Raw genomic sequence first — 18,854 nt, 5'->3', positions numbered from 1 at the left:
AAATGCAGGTGCCTACCTGCCTATGTGCTCGCTGTGCTCTTGCCCAGTCTACGCGACATAAAAAATCGAAGCAAATTGCAGCATCATTGTCTACCAAGATTAGAAATTTTAGGGTTAACTCAACCATTTAGTTGCCAGATAAAGGTGTAAAGTGATAGGGGCATGAGGCAGATCATGTGGATAAGAAAGAATATTTTCTCTATTAATGTAAAAGTAAGTTACGTTTTCAAAATTCCTTATGGTAAGGGAAAAGGTGGATCTCTGAGGTAAAATAACTAATTCAAGGCGACTTAATGGACGAGTGGGCCCTAAATTTCTCAACCTTTGAAGAACATGATGTAGTTTTGTATGATAGTTGAAGGGTCACAGATGTCAGTCAAAAAAGTACTGAGACCTGTCATTTAGAGAAAATCATGGTCGTCTTGAGAATCAGAAGTTGCCTTTTTCGTTCGTTCTTGAAGGACTGATTGAGACTTCTTGTCTCTTTTACAACAAATTTTCCTTGTCCATGAGACATTTCAGGAGACTGGTAAAGTAACCGAACAATCCACTCGGGATATAGCCTGTTATAACATGAAATTCCTTAACATGAAAATGTAAGGAATTTGGTGATCGATTAGTGGCATTAAGAAGAAAGAATAATTTTTAACTCTTCAGCATAATTCGCTGCCTAATTCCGAGGCAAGTTGCGGGAAACTTTTTTTCTTGTGACAACATCTTAATCAGTATGAAATAAGAGAAATTACAGCTAATGCAATCAAGTGTTTGATTGGTCGGTAAAATCGGCTGGTTACGTCAACTGTAATCAAACACACTTGAAGGTAACGCTGTATTAAAACTATTTCTGAATATCTCTTATGGATAATTGTGGCGAGTCATTTGCAATGTTCTGATGAAATTGAGTATTACTATTTCACTGATTGACAGAAGGTCCTCAACTTAACTCGCTTTAAAAATATTACGGAAACGAGAAAAAAGTGTCATAGATTCCAGTACTGATAATACAGCTGACTGCGCATCTGAAGTAGAAAAGTTTGCACTCGTCTGACTTGCTTTGTGGTCGAATATTCTTCGACTTTTGGCTAAAGGAATCAGTACGAGGTAGGTTTTCAACCGATCCATCTTGAACTCGTGTGCCTTTTTCACTTTGTTGAACCTCTGACAATAAATCCAACGTAAACGTTATGCTCAACTGCTATGAGAAGAACATATTTCTTCTAAGCCTTGTGTTATTATGTCATTCAGTTTGATCTCTTGCTCAACTACAAGATGCAGTTTGAACAGAGTCCATCTCCTAACATTTGACAAAAAGTGCCATTTCATCCCGCTAATTCACGCCAGTTAAATATTTAATCACTTCATGGCGAGTTTTAACAACCTTGTTTACGCTTATCAAAGATATACAATATACAATAACTCTTATCAGTGGGACTATTTGGACGATATTCGCTAATATGAACAGTGCATATTTAGTAAATGGTTCACTTAGCATCGCACTAAGACGCAATACGCGCAAAGTACTTTACGTTGAACGAAGTGAAGGGCTTAGAGTAAAATTAACAACGCCTCAGTAAAATAGGATCTAAATTTGCACCGTAACGATGTTTTTTCTGAGCGCAACTAGCAATTTGAGAGTGTTCAGAAACATTAGTGGATATCACTCTTGCGTAGAATAACATTCTTTTACTCACAGAACCGAGACGCTTGTTATTCTTTATGCCCTGAAGACTGTCTGAGAAGAAAGGTGACATTTTATCTACCAAAACTTGCCGACTTCTTAAATCGAGAGTACAAGTATTAATTAATGAGCTTACTAATCTTTCCTTCACACTAAGGTGTACTGGAGTTAACAATACCTCTTTGAATGTGACCACCTAAACAGAACATCTATCGTAAAGATATTCAATTGAGAGGTAAACAATAAGCAATTAATCTTGTCAGACACAATTATTCGAACGATATTCCGAACGCTTCCCTGTTAGAAGTGCATGACAAGGAATGACTATTGTCGGGGCAGAAATTCAGATGAGGGGTGGTGTGGGGGACTGCTTTGCACGTTTCACGGATATCAAAAAATGATCATGAAGGAATCACGGCAATTAACATTAATTTTTTACGGTTCATATAAAATAACATGATTTTAAGGGTGCACCGAACGTCAAATGTTCAAATTATAGGTCACTAAGCCTTTGGCTCTCTATCGACGGTTATTTCCAATCCTTCAGTTTGGAAGTTATTTAGCTGAAGGAAATGAATGTTAAAACACTCAAATGGTTTCTTTTACTGGCTACACTTGTGGTCTAAATTTGTTCAATTGAAGGTTTTCGTGCGTTACCTATTACTTCCTTCTCCTTTTCTTCATCAATTCTTTCATCAAAACTATTTTTCATCGAGCTTTTTTTTCATTACATTGGGTAATCTATTAAGTTGGGACCTCAGAAACACGAGAGATACTGAATTTCAGCCAATTTAGGGTTGCTGGACACGAGATTTACGAATCGATCTCTTTTGTTGTAAGAATTTAAAATTGTGATAGCGCGACAGTAACTTAATTGAGGATCTCTACAGAAAATTATTGTTCGTTGACAAAGCTGCCCGAACAAAACTCCTTTTCTAAAGCTCATATACAAACTCTGCAAACTCAATCTCAAAATGGACCAGCTTTACTTAGCTGGAGTCTGTTACCCCTAATTAAATACCGTAACTGAAAGGAATGACGTTGAGACATTTTGGATCACTTTTTATGACGTTAAGACGGAATGGACCATTTATCAAGATGCACAAATTATTGCGTAACTCCTTTAAAAGCGTGCTGTAGAAAACCCATCTAAACTCCTTCAAAAATTTTATCATAAGAGTAAACTTCTTGTAACAAGAAGAAACATTTACCAAAGTATGTGACATATTTTCAGAGAGAATTGCAAGTCTGAAATAAGATGAATGACAGGCATCGGGAAATTTTGCACCGCTGTTGGTCGGAGTTCAGAAAAGACCTGGAACCAAAGAACATATTACCTGAATTAACTTCTGTAGTGAACGTCACAGACGCACGAGAGGTGCTTGAAAAGGGCACAAGAATTGAGAGGGTAGACAAGCTGGTAACGGAAATACTTCCACGTAGAGGAAATAATGCTTTTAATGTTTTTGTGGAAGGACTGAAGAAGACACAGCCGCACCTAGCTGTTACTTTGAAAAATGCAGGTAAATATGTCATGGCAGTTCTTGATTCAACAGCTTTTTTTCGATTTTCTTTGCGATTGTAAATAGCAGTCTAATTCATTTTTTCTAATATTAATCAACATCGGGCAACATGGAGGCCAAAGGAGTACACTGCAGCAGCACATTAAATTTGTTAGGTTGCGCCTTGAAAGTCCTTTTCAACTATTTTCTTTGATATCGTAAAATAGGTTTTGATTAGTCATAGCCTGTGGTAAATGACTCTTTCCAAAATGAAAAGTAATCATTTGTCTCACGATGTGGTCACTTCGGATGCGGATCGCCACGTTTCGACTGATACTGTTAGTCATCTTCAGGCGAAGTACAGTACAGTGCATCAACTTATGAAAAGACCGAAGGCGCAGCTAAGGAGAGTCCGGTTTCCGCTGTTATTGTTAACCTCTACATGAAGAGTTTTATAGAAGGAGCAGTAACTTCATCACTGCACAAACCAAGGATCTGCAAACGCTTCGTAGACGACACCTTCGCCATCTTAGTCCGTGAGAGCTTAGAATGCTTCCTACAGCATTTAAACCACCAACAGCCTTTCATTCGCTTCATGGAGACGGAGAGTGGTCGTTTCGTGCCCGATTCACTCGATTCGTACCCAGTTTGATTTGGTTCGTACCCAGACACTGCTGTATTCTTTCCCATCCTAATATACATTTATATAAAGTATATCACGCGCGAGCGCGGGAACAGATGTCAAGTGTTGCGTGCGACAAGTAAGTAGAGTCAAGCGAATAAGATACAAAAAAATTTTGTTTTGTATACTTGTGACTTCATAACAGAAACAATTAAGTTATTGCCTGGGGTAAGACAGGTGTGAAATTTTTAGTACAACGGCCTGTTGTTTATAGTTGTGAATTTCTTGACAATAACATCTAATGCACGTGTGTTTTTTTCCGTCCCTTTGCTATCAGGGGTACTAACTTCGGAATTCCCATAGAAAACCAGAGGAAGAGCTGACTGTTGCAGGGCCGGAAAAAGTCGTTTGTCACTCGCACGGTTTTGTTGCAAAAAGAAAAACACATTGTTCGCTGTTGCTGTAAAAATGAGTGACATCAGTAAACACAAATGAGAAAACATGTGACTTTTTTCTATGAATTCTGAGTTTCTTCCTAATTTATTTATTGATGAATCAATTTTTCGGTTTTTCCGCGCTTGCCAGTCTATGGCATTAAATTAAAAAAAAACTTTTCGAATTTTTCAAAACTTACACAGTAGTCATATGACAATTTGCTTATTGCCTGAGTTTAGTCAGGCCAGGGTGTAAATACTTGCCTCTGGTCCATAACATACGGACCTCGCTGTGCTTGGTCCGTATCTCATGACCTCGAGCCAAATATTTTTACGACTTGCCCTCCCACTCAGTCAATAAGTACCTAACTATGTATCTGGTGGAAGTATTGCTTGCGTCTGTCCTCCGACTTTCCGTCCCAGGATCGGCGGTCGCGCTTCAGAAATGGACGTTACGTTAACATAAGTTAATAAGCGCAAGTAATATTGCTATTCAAAATAGGAAACCGACCTTGCTTTTATCATACTTAAGGTGGAAAGCATACTTTATTAGTTTGGGTACGAAACGGCTCAACTGACTGGGTACGAAACGACTTAGCTGTATACAAAAAGACTGGGTACCAGACGACCGGTAACCGTCACCTTTGCCGATTACCAGAAAAAAGTTGCTATTATTCTGTTGATAAGTAGGTAAAGCCTCCAAATGCGAAGTCGGAAGGTCTAGGGAATAGATATATTTCTTAGTCTCCTTTAAATGGTTCCATCTTCCCTTTTAAGACACGTAATTATGAGCATTAGTTGATTGCATTAATTATTAACCTGTGTTACTTATCTCATTTCCAGAAATAAAAATGATGGAGGAAGAGCTTAAGAATGAAAGAGCAAGTAGTGCGATGAGAAGTAACCAAGTTGATAAAGTAACAGAAGCTTTGGAAAAAGAGAAAAAAGAGCATGAGGAAACACAAAGGAGACTCGAAGAAATAACTCGTCAAAACGAAGCTCTGATCGAGAATTACAGAAAAGGTTTGGCGTTTAAGACTGAAATTGAAAGTTGAAAGAAGAGCTATCATATCAACACCTGTTAACGGAAAACACTTTTGGTAGTTCAAAGGAAATATGTTTTTTCTTAGTCCACACTCGTAAGAAAGATAATATCTTTCCTTTGAAAAACCATATTGTCAGGAATGGGTAATTTGATTCATATCTAAGAGGTGTAGAGTTTGTTTCTCTTGCAGAAAGAGAAGACATAGAGAAAGAGCTGATCAACGAAAAAGAAGGATGCGAGAAGTTAAAGGAACAAGTTCTTGAAATGAAAGAAGCCTTTGAGAAAAAGCAGCAAGAGAATAAAGAAAAGCAGAAAATAATCGAAGAACAAGAGAAACTATATGTTGAAAGCAAAGCAGAAATTAAGAAGCTGTCAGGTAAAGAAGACACTTTTTCTAATACTGAATGTGTACCCTGAATAAAAGGTTTCTTTTATCGAATAGAAAAGGAATTGCAATCGATGCATTTTATTTCAAATTGTTAACGAAACTTGTGATATAGAGAAGCTAAATATTACAGAAAAATGGGCATAACATTTGACTCGGTCTCACAAAGCCTGAAAGAGGCTCTCATCACCCCCGAGCACAGGCAGGTAACTATACGAACAGTCAGGGCAGGTATGATTCTCGTAGGTTATTGGCTGCGATCCGATTGCAGAAAAGACTGAAGTTAATTCTTAAATTTCAGCTTGCCTGTGAGGATCTTTTGACCGCAGTATGACTTAATTCATTAAAATTGTGATGAGATTCCTCAGTGGGAACGCAGAATACACTGAAAGATGCCTAGTTCCCAAAATGTCGCTTCGTTGCTTGGTTGGTAGTTGCGCCCAACCAGTATCCGGGAGGAGGCGTGGGTTCGAATCCTGTTAAGGCTTGAATTTGTCAGGCCTCTAGTATGTAATTACTTAAATTGCAGTCAGCCTGCGACAATCATTTAGATTTACGTCGAGAGATATCGTTTTTCCTCCGTTTCGTTTACCAATTATGAGTTTGCTTGTTTTTAAAGAGAAGAATAACTCGTACGAGGAAAAAATTGATGACCTGAACTCTACGCTCAGAAATCTTAAAGAGGAATCAGATAAGATGGAGAAAGAAAAAAAGGAACAGAAGTCAAAGCTTGATGTGAAAGAGCAAGAATTAGCCTAGCTGAAAGACCAGTTAAAGGAAGAAGAATCGGAAAATAAAAAAGTTTCTGAAAAAGTTGAAAGAATTAATAAGCAGTTGACGAAAGATTTGGAGGCCGGAAAGAAGAAACTAGAAGAAACAGAGGAGGAATTGCAGGCAGAGACTAAAGCTAAAGGAGTTGCCTTGAATGAACTGGAGAAATTGAGAGAAGGGTGTGGACGTAAGTAACCTGCTTTTGGTAAGCGCACGTTCATTGAGGGGCTACGGATCTATACGAACACTGTGTCTAAATTTAATCTATTTTTTAAGGGAACTCTTCATTAGCATTTTAAATCCAAGAATTAATAAATATCTAACTTTTCCTTCTCGTATCAATGGATTATCCCACAAAAATTGATGGTCGAAATTTTAAGAGCTAGGCTATTCTAAAGAGTTTCAAGTCGCCTAGGACCGCGTAATCGGAAGGTGTGAGGTTCGAATTCCAGTTCAGAGTGGGACTAAGATTTGTTTCTTTGTACCAGAGTCGTGAAAATGTAAAAGATCTTTCATCAGGTTCTTCATCATTTAACTTTAATTTTTTCCACAATGTCATCACTTTCATCACTGGGTGACTAACCGGCTTCTTTGACCAAAGGAGAAGCTAAAAAATGGCTGGATTTCTTGCTCCGCGTATCTGAAGTATTTGAAGAATAATCTAGCGATTGATTGATTGATCTGTCAATGCTCTCGGCTTGAGAAGTCATGGGAAGCGTAAAATGCTTTTACCTCAGTACAACCTGACAACAAAGGAGTTTATCTTACTTTCTGGTGTTCACTCGGGAAACATTTATTCGCCTAATTTTGCTTTTATTTATGCAGGTGTTTTTAACTATACAAAAGACTTTGACCGATGTGGAGTTATCTATGCGATGGGAACGAATTTCGGAGCTAATCGGCGTTGATTAAATCCCAGCAAGAGTGGTGTATCCACAAGAGTAAGTGTCTCAAGATCATCTGACGAAGTAGGCTCGGCAACTGATCTGCTTGAACGTTGTCATAAACAGGGGAAGATAAGCGGTACCAAAAACGTGAAGGAATCATGGTGGTGTGTTGCCTTGAGCGAGAAATACTCATTGTATCTCACACATTATACTCTAAGACACGGTCTGGACGACAAGGATTCATTCCTCCGTAACTGGGAGCTCGAAGGGTCATTTGACGGGTCCACTTGGAAAGTGTTAAAGAAACGCTGTAATGATAAGAAGCTACATGGACCCTCCACGTTCACCGCTACCTGGCCAATTGTAGGAGAAGTTGGAGCTTATCGGTTTTTTCGAGTTGTTCAGAAAGGAAAGAATTCCTCGAACGAATATGGTATTTACCTCTCTGGGATTGAACTGTACGGTGTACTTATAAAAGGTTACAATAAATAACAAGTATGCCAGTAATTCAAGAAGGTTGAAGAACCTAAGGATTCGGAAAGCTTTTAGGACAGGCATTTTCAATTTTTTGATATTTCTTTCTTCATGGGAAAATTACCTTTATCCAAGGAACATCTTAGTCTCATTTTTAAAAAAGTTTAGACGTTGTTTAACAAAACTGTGTCCTAAACAATTGTCGATTTAACTAAACCTTTTATCCGTACATTTATTTTTGTGAACAGCGTCAAGAGGGCCGAAGGTTACCAGTGTAAGGGCATTTAATCAGTTAATTAACACTCCTCTAGAGAGAGCCTAAGGCCCACTGATTGCGTAAAACTGTGATTTAGGTTAGACCACGATCCCCTTAAAAACGAACTTAAACCTCGAATGCGTAATTTGCAAACTTACGAGGCAAGAGACTGCGTTCTACATGATGAAGGTGTTGGGGGAGAGGAGGGGGGTATAATCTTCCAACGACCGATCATTGAAAAGACACTCATATTTAACACTGTTTCGACCCGAGGAGGTCTTCTGCGTAGTACTAAGGCGAGGAATAAAACGATAATTTTATAGTTATTTTCTTACTATGAAGTTGGTGTCTTTTCTTATCTCACGGCTGTAGTCTGATTTCAAGAGCCTAATTCCCTGTCTTTCAAGTAGAACATTCCCAAGGCATAGCAGTATTCCTTTGATACCTCATCTAAATTACAAAGATGCTATCAAACCTTCGTAACTCAGTGAAGCTTTTACTAACATTCACAGTCGCAAAGAAAAAGAAAAAAGAAAACTCTCAGTACTAATGGGAATCTAAGTCTATAAATAACAAACGATTTCATTATAACGCACCCTCAGTTTAAATGGTAGTACAGAGGCACCTCACCCAAATTGAACTCGAAGATTCTCTATAGCCCAAACAAAAGCGCAAATGACGAACTATCTTTCGGCGATAACGTGGACTGCTGCTGCTGCTCCTACTACTACTGCTGCTGCTACTGCTACCGCTACTGCTACTGTTGCTGCTGCTGCTGCTGCTGCTGCTGCTACTACTGCTACTACTACTGCTAATAATAATAATAACAAAAGTACTAGTAATACTACTGCTTCTAATGATAATACTAATAACAATAATTATTATAATGATGATAATAAAAAAGAATAGTAATAATAATATATAGTAACAGGATTTAGCAGTGGACATTCCACGAGGTGGCTCTTCTTGTCCATTGTTTCCAGGTCGAACTGCAATTTAGAGTGTTGGTTTTTGTGGGGATAGGAAAACCGGGAGATCAGGGGAAAACCGTCGGAGCAAGGACGAGAACCAACAACAAACTCAACCCACATGCAACACCAGGCACGGAAAATGAACACAGGCCACTTGAGTGGGAGGCGAGCGCTGTCACCACTGCGCTATCCCCGTGGATTGATATTTCGTATTTCAAACAGAATATCATAGAAAAGTAGTCAAAGGGATTCTGTCACAAAAGCTGATTCCTGTCAGTTTATACAAGAATCTGTATTTCTCCTTTAGATTTCCGGGGAAATGCAGGTGCCTACCTGCCTATGTGCTCGCTGTGCTCTTGCCCAGTCTACGCGACATAAAAAATCGAAGCAAATTGCAGCATCATTGTCTACCAAGATTAGAAATTTTAGGGTTAACTCAACCATTTAGTTGTCAGATAAAGGTGTAAAGTGATAGGGGCATGAGGCGGATCATGTAGATAAGAAAGAGAATATTTTCTCTATTAACGTAAAAGTAATTTACGTTTTCATAATTTCTTATGGTAAGGGAAAAGGTGGGTCTCTAAGGTAAAATAACTAATTCAAGGCGACTTAATGGACGAGTGGGCCCTAAATTTCTTAACCTTTGAAGAATATGATGTATTTTTGTATAATAGTTGAAGGGTCACAGATGTCAGTCAAAAGAGTACTAAGAACTGTCATCTAGAGCAAATCATGGTCGTCTTGAGAATCAGAAGTTGTCTTCTTCGTTCGTTCTTGAAGGACTGATGGAGACTTCTTGTCTCTTTTACAACAAATTTTCCTTGTCCAAGAGACATTTCACGAGACTGGTAAAGTAACCGAACAATCCACTCGGGATATAGCCAGTTATAACATGAAATTCCATAACATGAAAATGTAAGCAATTTGGTACGAGATTAGTGGCATTAAGAAGAAAGAATAATTTTTAACGCTTCAGTACAATTCGTCGCCTAATTCCGAGGCAAATTGCGGGAAGCTTTTTATCTTGTGACAACATCTTAATCAGTATGCCAATAAGAAAATTGCGGCCATAGCAACAGGTTGCTAAGGCAATCAAGTGTTTGATTGGTCGGTAAAATCGGCAGATTACGTCACTGCAATCAAACACACTTGAAGCTAACGCTGTATAAAAACTATTTCTGAATATCTCTGATGGAGAATTGTGGCGAGTCATTTGCCATGTTCTGATGAAATTGATTATTACTATTTCACTGATTGACAGAAGGTCCTCAACTTAACTTAAAGTTATGTTGCTTTAAAAATATTACGGGAACTTGAAAAAAGTGTCACAGATTCCAGCACTGATAATACAGCTGACTGCGCATCTGAGGTAGAAAAGTTTGCACTTGTCTGACTTGCTTTGAAGTGGAATATTCTTCGACTTTTGGCTGAAGGCATCAGTACGAGGTAGGTTTTCAACCGATCCATCTTGAGCTCGTGTGCTTTTTTCACTTTGTTGAACCTCTGACAATAAATCCAACGTAAACGTTATGCTCAATTGCTACGTGAAGAACATATTTCTCCTAAGCCTTGTGTTATAATATCATTCAGTTTGACCTCTTGCACAGCTACAAGATGCGTTTTGTACAGAGTCCATCTCCTAACATTTGACAAAAAGTGCCATTTCATCCCGCTAATTCACGCCAGTTAAATATTTAATCACTTCATGGCGAGTTTTAACAACCTTGTTTACACTTATCAAAGATATACAATATACAATAACTCTTGTCAGTGGGACTATTTGGACGATATTCGCTAATATGAACACTGCATATTTAGTAAATGGTTCACTTAGCATCGCACTAACACACAACACGCGCAAAGTACTTTAGGTTGTACGTAGTGAAGAGCTTGAAGTAAAATTAACAACGCCTTAGTAAAATAGGATCTAAATTTGCACCATAACAACGTTCTTCTGAGCGCAACTAACAATTTGAGAGTGTTCAGAAAGATTAGCGGATATCACTTTTGCGTAGAATAACACTCTTTTTCTCACAAAACTGAGATGCTTGTTATTCTTAATGGCCTGAAGACTGTCTCAGAAGAAAGGTGACATTTTATCTACCAAAACTTGCCGACTTCTAAAATCGAGAGTACAAGCATTAATTAATGAGCTGAATAATCTTTTCTTTACACTAAGGTGTACTGGAGTTAACAATACCTCTTTGAATGTGACCACCTGAACAGAACATCTATTGTAAAGCTATTCAATTGAGAGGCCAGAAAAGTTATTCATTTGCAAATTTTATGCATAGTCCCTTCCGGCCACAGAAACTTGCAGAATAGTTGAAAATTCCTTTTTTCAATGAAAACTCAAAGCTTCTTTGAAGTGATAATCGGGTAAAAAATTCTTCATTGCCATATATTTCTACTAGTTTTTGCAAATCCATGTCAAAAAATTTGATATGAAGAACTTATGTTTTAATGACATGGCTTATGTTATCTACAGTGGCATGCCATAGCACATGAAAGCGGAAGAAATTCGTGTGAGAGAAGGTCAACGAAAACCAAACCTAATGGGTCTGTCATCAATTTCTGAAAGCTAAAATGCATTTAAACCCGCAGGTTTCTCATGACAAGGTTAGCGTTGTTGGCAAGTTGCACTTTGCAGAGAAATTTACGACGCTTCTGAGATAGAAACGGGTGTTGAACCTAAAACAACATGAATGAAAGGCATCGAGACATCTTGCGTCGCCACTGGTCGGCGCTAAGGAGAGACCTGGAACCAGTTAAGCTTCTACCTTATTTGGTAAACGTATTGGACGTCACAGACGAACAGGAAGTGAAGGTGAAGGCCACACGAGAGGACAGAACAGACAAACTGTTAGAGATCCTACCCAGGAGAGGACCAGCTGCTTTTGATGAGTTTGTGACAGCATTACAAGAAATCCAGCCATTTTTAGCTACTCCTTTGGTCAAAGAAGCTGGTGAGTCACCCAATAATGGAAGTAATGACATTGTAGAAGAAATACTTGGGGAGGAGAGGGGTGAGGGGTGATGTAGACGGGTGAAGGAGTGGTGGGTGAGCCTCGAAAGGTCATGATAAGTTTACGTTAAAAAAAAAAACTTTTTTAATCTATATCGACAATAGGCATGCGGATTTTATTTTTGGAACCGGAATTTCCAACTGACTTTTTTCTCGATCGATCCTCATACTTATTCCTTAAAAACAGGAATCGGAAATTAATTGAAAAATAAAGACATAAATATGTAAAGTTTTCCCGGTTGGAAACACGCAGTGATTTTAAGGCATTACTTGTGTGGAATCATTCTTATCTATAATCGCTTAACTCTTTAATCATTCATAGCAAGGCCCAGCAAAGTCCTACAGGATTAATTAACAAACAAGCAAAATACATAACAAATTCTATTTATAAGATGAGGCTATTTTAGCGGCTGAAGTGATGTTTCATCCGGTACTTGAGGTTAATTGCCGACATGATACTCCCCACTGATTACCAAAATAGAGCATGACAGTTGAATAGAGCTGGGCAACAAATGCTCGAACAACTTGAGCCCATCGTCCGAATATAAAAATATTCAGTGGAACTCAGACCCAGATCACTCCAAATTTTTTTTGCACCAATGAACGTTAAGAAATGGAGGAGAACCGTTATAATTGAACAAAAAAAAATAGAATGATTACAAAATAAAAACACCGAAGGGTACCAAAAATGTTACTAAATGGCTTTCTCTTTTCTAGAAATGGAGGAAATAAAGACAGAGCTTAACCGCGCAAGAACACACAGTGCAAGGTTACGTGAAGAAGTTCGTCTGATGAGGACAGGTTTAGAAAACGAGCAACAAAATCACAGGAAAACGCAGAAAGAACTCAAGGAGCTAAAGAGCATACACGAAACGCTCATGGTGAGAAGTAACGACGACCAGAGAATTTTGCAAGCACAAGTTAAAGAACTAGAGAATAAAATCAAAACCACGGAGGAAGAATTGTCCGCTAAAGGAGTTTTCGTTGAGGAAACAGATCGTTTAAGAAAAATGTGTGATAAGCTGGACGATGATTTGAGAAACCTTAGGGAAAACTTTGAAAAGGCCTCCGAGGAAAATAAAGAACTTGCGAAAAAACTGTCAGGCTACCAAAATAATACTTTAAATCAAAGCAACTCTCCTGATATGACCAGTCTTATGTCGATGCAAGTGGGGCTCAAAATCTACAACGGGCACGAGCCAAACTTTCATCTTATTGGAAATGCAGACGAGGAGATGAAGCTCGCATTTCGCAAAAACAGAGCCATCTCAACAGAACTGCTAGATGAGGCAAGGAAAGACTTGGCTAATGTAACAAAAGAACGCGAAGATTTGAAACAAAAATATGAAGAGCTTGAGAGACAACTCGAGGACACCCTCGAAAGTTTGGAAAGGAAAAGAAGTGCCAGTTTTCACGACCGAGCGACGTCTCCCAGAGAAATGAAGCAGGATGACTCTGAAGGTAAGTTAGTAAAGTATATCTGTCATTGCGGATTATATTTTATTTTAATAATTGTGAACAAACGCGGCAGGTTTTTTACGCCAGCTTTTTTTTTTTTTTTTTAACCTTTTTGAGTCTTTCGAGTCGTTGTTATCACCATATTCAGTCTTTTGCGCTTCGTGCTCGTTACGAATCGCTCGTAGCTCGTGCTCGTCACGGGTCGCTCGTTGTTCTTCCTCGTCACGGGTCGCTCGCAGTTCGTGCTCGTCACAGGTCGCTCGTCGTTCGTGCTCGTCACGAGTCGCTCGTAGTTCGTGCTCGTCTTTTAGGGTTTACGAAACCGCTTGAGGGGAGGAAAGGGGAATATGAATTTACTGGTATTTGATTCACAATAAGTTTTAAACAGAACTGGCGTCTTTGGGTGTTTCCCTAACTACAGAGGTTTATATCCACTCGTTTTGCACAAGTGCTTATAATCTACTTCTTTCCGAATGGCTTTAATTAGAGGAGGACTATGCATCATCACCACTAACAAGACTGTCTAGCATAAGTATCATAACTGTGTAGATTGGATCGGAATATACAGAGTCCAGTCAAGCAGGGTAGAGACCATCAATTATTCTTTTTGGTTTGCTCATTTATTTTTACTTGTTTTCTTTTTTGCGTAGAGGATAATCAATGTTCACGTTGTGATGCATTAGAAGAAGAATGTACCTTATTACGAACTGAGAGAGACTTCATCAAAGGAAAGAAAGCCAAGTTTGAAGAAGAAATTAAGATATTAAACAAAAATATTGAAGATCTTCGCTCTGAGCACACAAAGGAGAAAAAGACTACAAAGGGAAATACAAGTTATGAGAGAAGAACATGAAAACTTGACGAGGGACTTTGAGAAAGAGTTACAAAAGATGTTGTGTGAAGTGAACGAACAACAAATTGCTGAGATGAAAGTTTTGCAAGGGAAAAATGAAGAACTAAACGAGCTTTTGAAAAAACAAAAATCAGAGGTTCAAAAGATCTCCGCCCAACTGAAAAAAGAAAAATCAAATTTTGAAAAAATCGAAGATGAGTTCGTCAAGGTGAAGAAAAACTTAGCTCGCGAGAAAAAGAAGCTTAAAGAGGCCAAGGAAGACATGGCGGCAGAGGCTAAAGGAAAGACAGATGCCCTGAGAGAACTGGCGAAACTGAAGGTTGAACTTGGTGAGAAAGAAAAACAAAAGGAAGAAGACTTTGCGCGACTTCGTAAGGACTTCTTGGATCGTTGTCATTGTGAAGCGTTGAGGGAAGAAATCGCAAGACTAAGGAGCATGCCAGGACGTAAGTATGGTAACTGCATTGCATCAGTGTGCACTGTGATTGGTCTAGAAACTCACGCCACCCCATCGACCAATCAAATTAAACAAAATCCAATCGCAGCTTGGTCACTCGCGTTTTCCCGCGCTTAAAGCCCTTGGAAGAGCTTGGTCACTCGCGTTTTCCCGCGTTTAAAGCCGTGGGAAGAGCAATCCTCAGAGCGGCAAAATATACCGCTCTAGAACAAGAATAATCTGACTGATTACCGATCGATTGATGTACCAATAAACAAATCCCGATGAATTAGAATCTCATCTGTCTTGTAGAGTTTTACGAGAAGAATATTCACATCCATGATATTTTCTGTCCTTTTTTAACCTAGGTGTTTTGAACTACAGGAAGGATTTTGATAGACATGGAGTCATCTATGCGCTAGGAACAAATTTTGGTACCTCATCATGGGTGAATCCTAGTAGCTCAAACGCCTTTCCGACGAGAATAATCGCCACGCGATCTTCTGACGAACAAGGCTCGGCAAGTGATCTGCTAGATATTCGGAGAGGCGGATCATTAAGCGGCACCAAAGACGAGGAAAAATCGTGGTGGTGTGTTGACTTGAGCGAGAAATATGCTCTTTATCTCACACATTACACTCTCAGACATGGGCGAGACAACGGTATGTCAATCATTCGCAATTGGCGGCTTGAAGGGTCGTTGGACGGACGTACTTGGAAACTGTTAAAGAAACACGAGAATGATCGCGGGCTTAAGGAGCCTTACCCATATTACACCGCAACCTGGTGTGTCGATGGGGAGTTTGGAGCTTTTCGGTATTTCAGGATTTTTCAGACGAGCAAGAACTCTTCAGGGAGACATAGTATTTATTTATCTGGTATTGAGCTGTATGGAGTCCTTATTGAACGACTCGACAGTTAATGAATTTATAAATAGAACGAAAAAATCGATAAATTAAACTAGGTCACTAAAGGATTTTTCAATTTCCTTTCGCTTCTTCGTGTATTTAATGTAGAGTCACACAGAGAAGTCATTAAACAAGGTACTAACTAAGAAAAAAAGAACAAATTCAAGCCTTAAGGCACAACGTTTTACCATTTGAGAATTATTCGATGGGGCCTGGGAAATCAAGGCCCGTAGGGATCTTTCGAAGTAAAGTATTCCAGTCGAACCTCATTCAAGCACATAATTCAGACCAATTCTAACCGCTTATCAACCTGTCATTGTTTTTGGAGAATGAAAGCGTGTAACATTGACCTCGTGACGCGAAAGTTAGCGAGTTCAAGATTCTGAGGAGAAAAGGAGGGGCATTACCCTTTCTTGAATTTGCATTTCTGCACGGAAAAATTACTCACATCACCAACTGCTCGTATGACACTTTATTTGTTGTTAAAACATTCTAAAGTCATCTTTGATCTGCGACGGAACAGACCCGCGGAACAATTGAAATTAATTGTTTGTTCTCCCTTATTTTTTCAAAGTTTGACCGCAAGTGACTACGTGTCTCCATAAAAAGTAACTGTTTAAAACAGTTACTGTCATAAATCTGCACACTGGACTTTTTCTGTGGCATGAGTTCCGTCACAAAATGGTGGCGAACCTGTCTGCTTGCATCCGCACAGGAAGATCTCAGAGCTGGTTACTTCTGCCACAAACCGGACTGGCTTGATTTGGGTTACTTTATGCCTTCCATCACAGAATGGCTGCAAGGAATACGAGAACTTGAAAAAAAGCTTTCTTTTTTTTTTCATTTTTTTTTAAAATAAATGGCCAAGCAGATCTTCAACTGGCTCTGAAGTCCTCTCCTCCCTGCATCTTTCACTTCCATTTAGCGATAAATGTACATTGGCGACTCATTTTAACCATTTTAACTTTTCCTTTGGACGAAAGCTTTCCACAATCTTTTAATAATTTTTATAAGATCTTTTGCAGCAATTATTTAGTCTTGTCTTGCAATAGCCCCTCCTCCAAAAATTGCTTCATCCATCTATTCGAACTGCTCTGTTACAGAAAAGGTCTGAAAGGCTTTCCACCCTCAAACAATAACTTAGAGTATTTCTTTGGGTTTCCCTTCATAATGCACCCTTTAAAGTCACACGCAAAAGTGAGATACCTCTTTTAGAATACCCCAAATTCAATATGTAGGGTTATTACAATACATTCCAGAAGACAACATAGGTGTTACTTTTGGTAATTCTACACAGAAATTCTTTGATCATATAGTGCCATTGTCCAGTCATGACTTACAATCTTATTTTGATGAAAACTTCCCCTGAGGCTGTCAAATTGTCAGCCACAGTAAGTAACTCTTTTCACGTCAATCCTTAGTTAGAAAATCACATCCCAATATCAACAAAACAGTGTTTCTTTCAGGTTATAATAATCTACTGTGAGCTCAAATGAATAAAGGGGGTAAGTTTCCAAAGACACTGTGGTGCTGTGTCAGTGGGAGAGTAAAAAGGGGTTGTTAAGTATTATCAACTGAGTTGATAACGTAAATTGGCCACCATAAATAGTTTTGAAGGTGCAGTTTCGAGCGTCAGCTTTAAAATTCTTTACACTGGCCAATTTACTGTGAGCTCATCCTTATAAGCATATGAAGTTACCTGTTTTTTACTTAGTCCACACTTGCACCAAGAATACTTCTTCCCTTCAACAAGTTCCACTTGGAATGGCTCCTTCGCAGCTATCACTGTTGCATTACAGTAGTGAAAAACCTTCATTGGATAATAAAGGATTAACTTTTTTTAAATCACATTTTCAGTAATTTTTGTGATTAAATTTTATTTTTCTGAAATCATTTAGAGTGGAGGAGTAGTATTGGCAGGACAACTTTATCTAATGGATTCATATAAATTTATGCAATCACATCATGCCTGGTCAAATCCAACCTGTAACAATGGTTGGAAAGTGAAGCCACTGTCAGTGATGCACCTGTTATAACTGTATGCACTTAAATGATTCCATCATAAAATGTTAACAGACCAGTGATGCAGTTGCATGTATTTACAATGAATCAGCAAGATCAAGTTGTACACCAGCCATGTTGCTAATTCAAGAGAAAGAAAGTCACATGATTAACTCCTCTTCTGGCTGTATCCTTTTGACATTGGGAAGGACACTGAGCCATTCACAATCACAGCCATTCTTAGATTTAATTTCTTCCCTTTAAAAAAGTTATTTTAAAAGGGCAGGTAGGGGTAGGGAGCGGGAGATTGTGCGACAAACTTCAGGACATGATGAATTACTGTGACAACATGCATCTGATACATGGGGATGTAATTGTACACTTGAAAAAGAAAAGCCACCTGGCTCACAGTGAGCTAGAATTAGCCCATTTTTTAAATAGTCAAAGGTGATATCAATGCCTGTGGCCTGCTAATGAAAAAAATAAAGTTGTGTTTGAATTAACACTTGATCTGATCATAAAGCAAGATCATGCAGTAATTATCTGGTATTTTAAAAACTATCGAGATTACTTCTAATAAAACCTAAATTTGACAGATTTGCTCAATATTCTGAGAATCCGATAGGGTAAATCTCCCACCCATGTCCAAAAAAATCTAAAAGGTAAATAAGGTCACCTTAGGGGAGGAGGGTATAGGAGCTAAATTGTAAGATTTAATAAGTTTCGAACAACTCATATCACTTTCGAGAACCTTTTTACTGTCAGGTCTTGGGAGCTAAATCAAAGAGACCGATGGAACAGCTACATTTTTAGTGCAGTTGTCATTTCCGCTGGCCTAACTGTGTATTACGTAAGAAAAGCACACCTGTACAGTACAACTTACAATCATGGCTGCTTCAATTCAGTGTCTCACCTGCTGCAACTGTAGACAGAAACGCTGGTTCGTAAGGAGTCTGGGGTTCCGCAAGAACAAGGCCATAATTAAGACAAAATAATCCAAACTGGCTGCTAGCTGAGACGATTTGTAAGCATGGTCCGGTACTTCAAATAAGCCCATCCAAGCCCAGTCATTCAACATGGTCAGCGGAATAAACCAACTGTTACTCGAGTTCTGAAAGTCTCTGCAAGGAAATCAAAACACTGCGTTT

At 38.8% G+C, this 18,854-nt stretch overlaps 2 protein-coding genes across 2 annotated transcripts; one reads left to right on the top strand and one right to left on the bottom strand.

The window, feature by feature from the left end:
- The first annotated feature begins 988 nt into the window (after positions 1-988).
- On the top strand, positions 989-18,738 carry LOC113679398 (uncharacterized). The gene is given in 12 exon segments (XM_089181548.1): positions 989-1,101; positions 1,836-1,913; positions 2,913-3,201; positions 5,080-5,259; positions 5,472-5,657; positions 6,286-6,419; positions 6,501-6,624; positions 11,722-11,991; positions 12,768-13,511; positions 14,159-14,321; positions 14,323-14,807; positions 15,166-18,738. Coding segments are annotated over 10 exon segments (3,105 nt in total). The 5' UTR covers positions 989-1,101; positions 1,836-1,913; positions 2,913-2,936; the 3' UTR covers positions 15,720-18,738.
- LOC113679405 (uncharacterized) lies at positions 16,163-18,825 on the bottom strand. The gene is made up of 3 exons (XM_027196363.2): positions 18,620-18,825; positions 17,405-17,515; positions 16,163-16,501 (listed from the first exon to the last, which is right to left on the bottom strand). The coding sequence occupies exons 1-3, from the start codon at positions 18,782-18,784 to the stop codon at positions 16,337-16,339; spliced, it is 441 nt and encodes a 146-aa protein (XP_027052164.2). The 5' UTR covers positions 18,785-18,825; the 3' UTR covers positions 16,163-16,336.
- Positions 18,826-18,854: the final 29 nt, after the last annotated feature.

The sequence above is a fragment of the Pocillopora damicornis genome, chromosome 9, assembly GCF_964200805.1.
Source record: "Pocillopora damicornis chromosome 9, jaPocDami1.2, whole genome shotgun sequence".
In the NCBI taxonomy this organism is placed as follows: domain Eukaryota; kingdom Metazoa; phylum Cnidaria; class Anthozoa; order Scleractinia; family Pocilloporidae; genus Pocillopora; species Pocillopora damicornis.
Note: the sequence above shows the minus strand (reverse complement) of the source record. Positions and strands in the feature narration are given on the sequence as shown.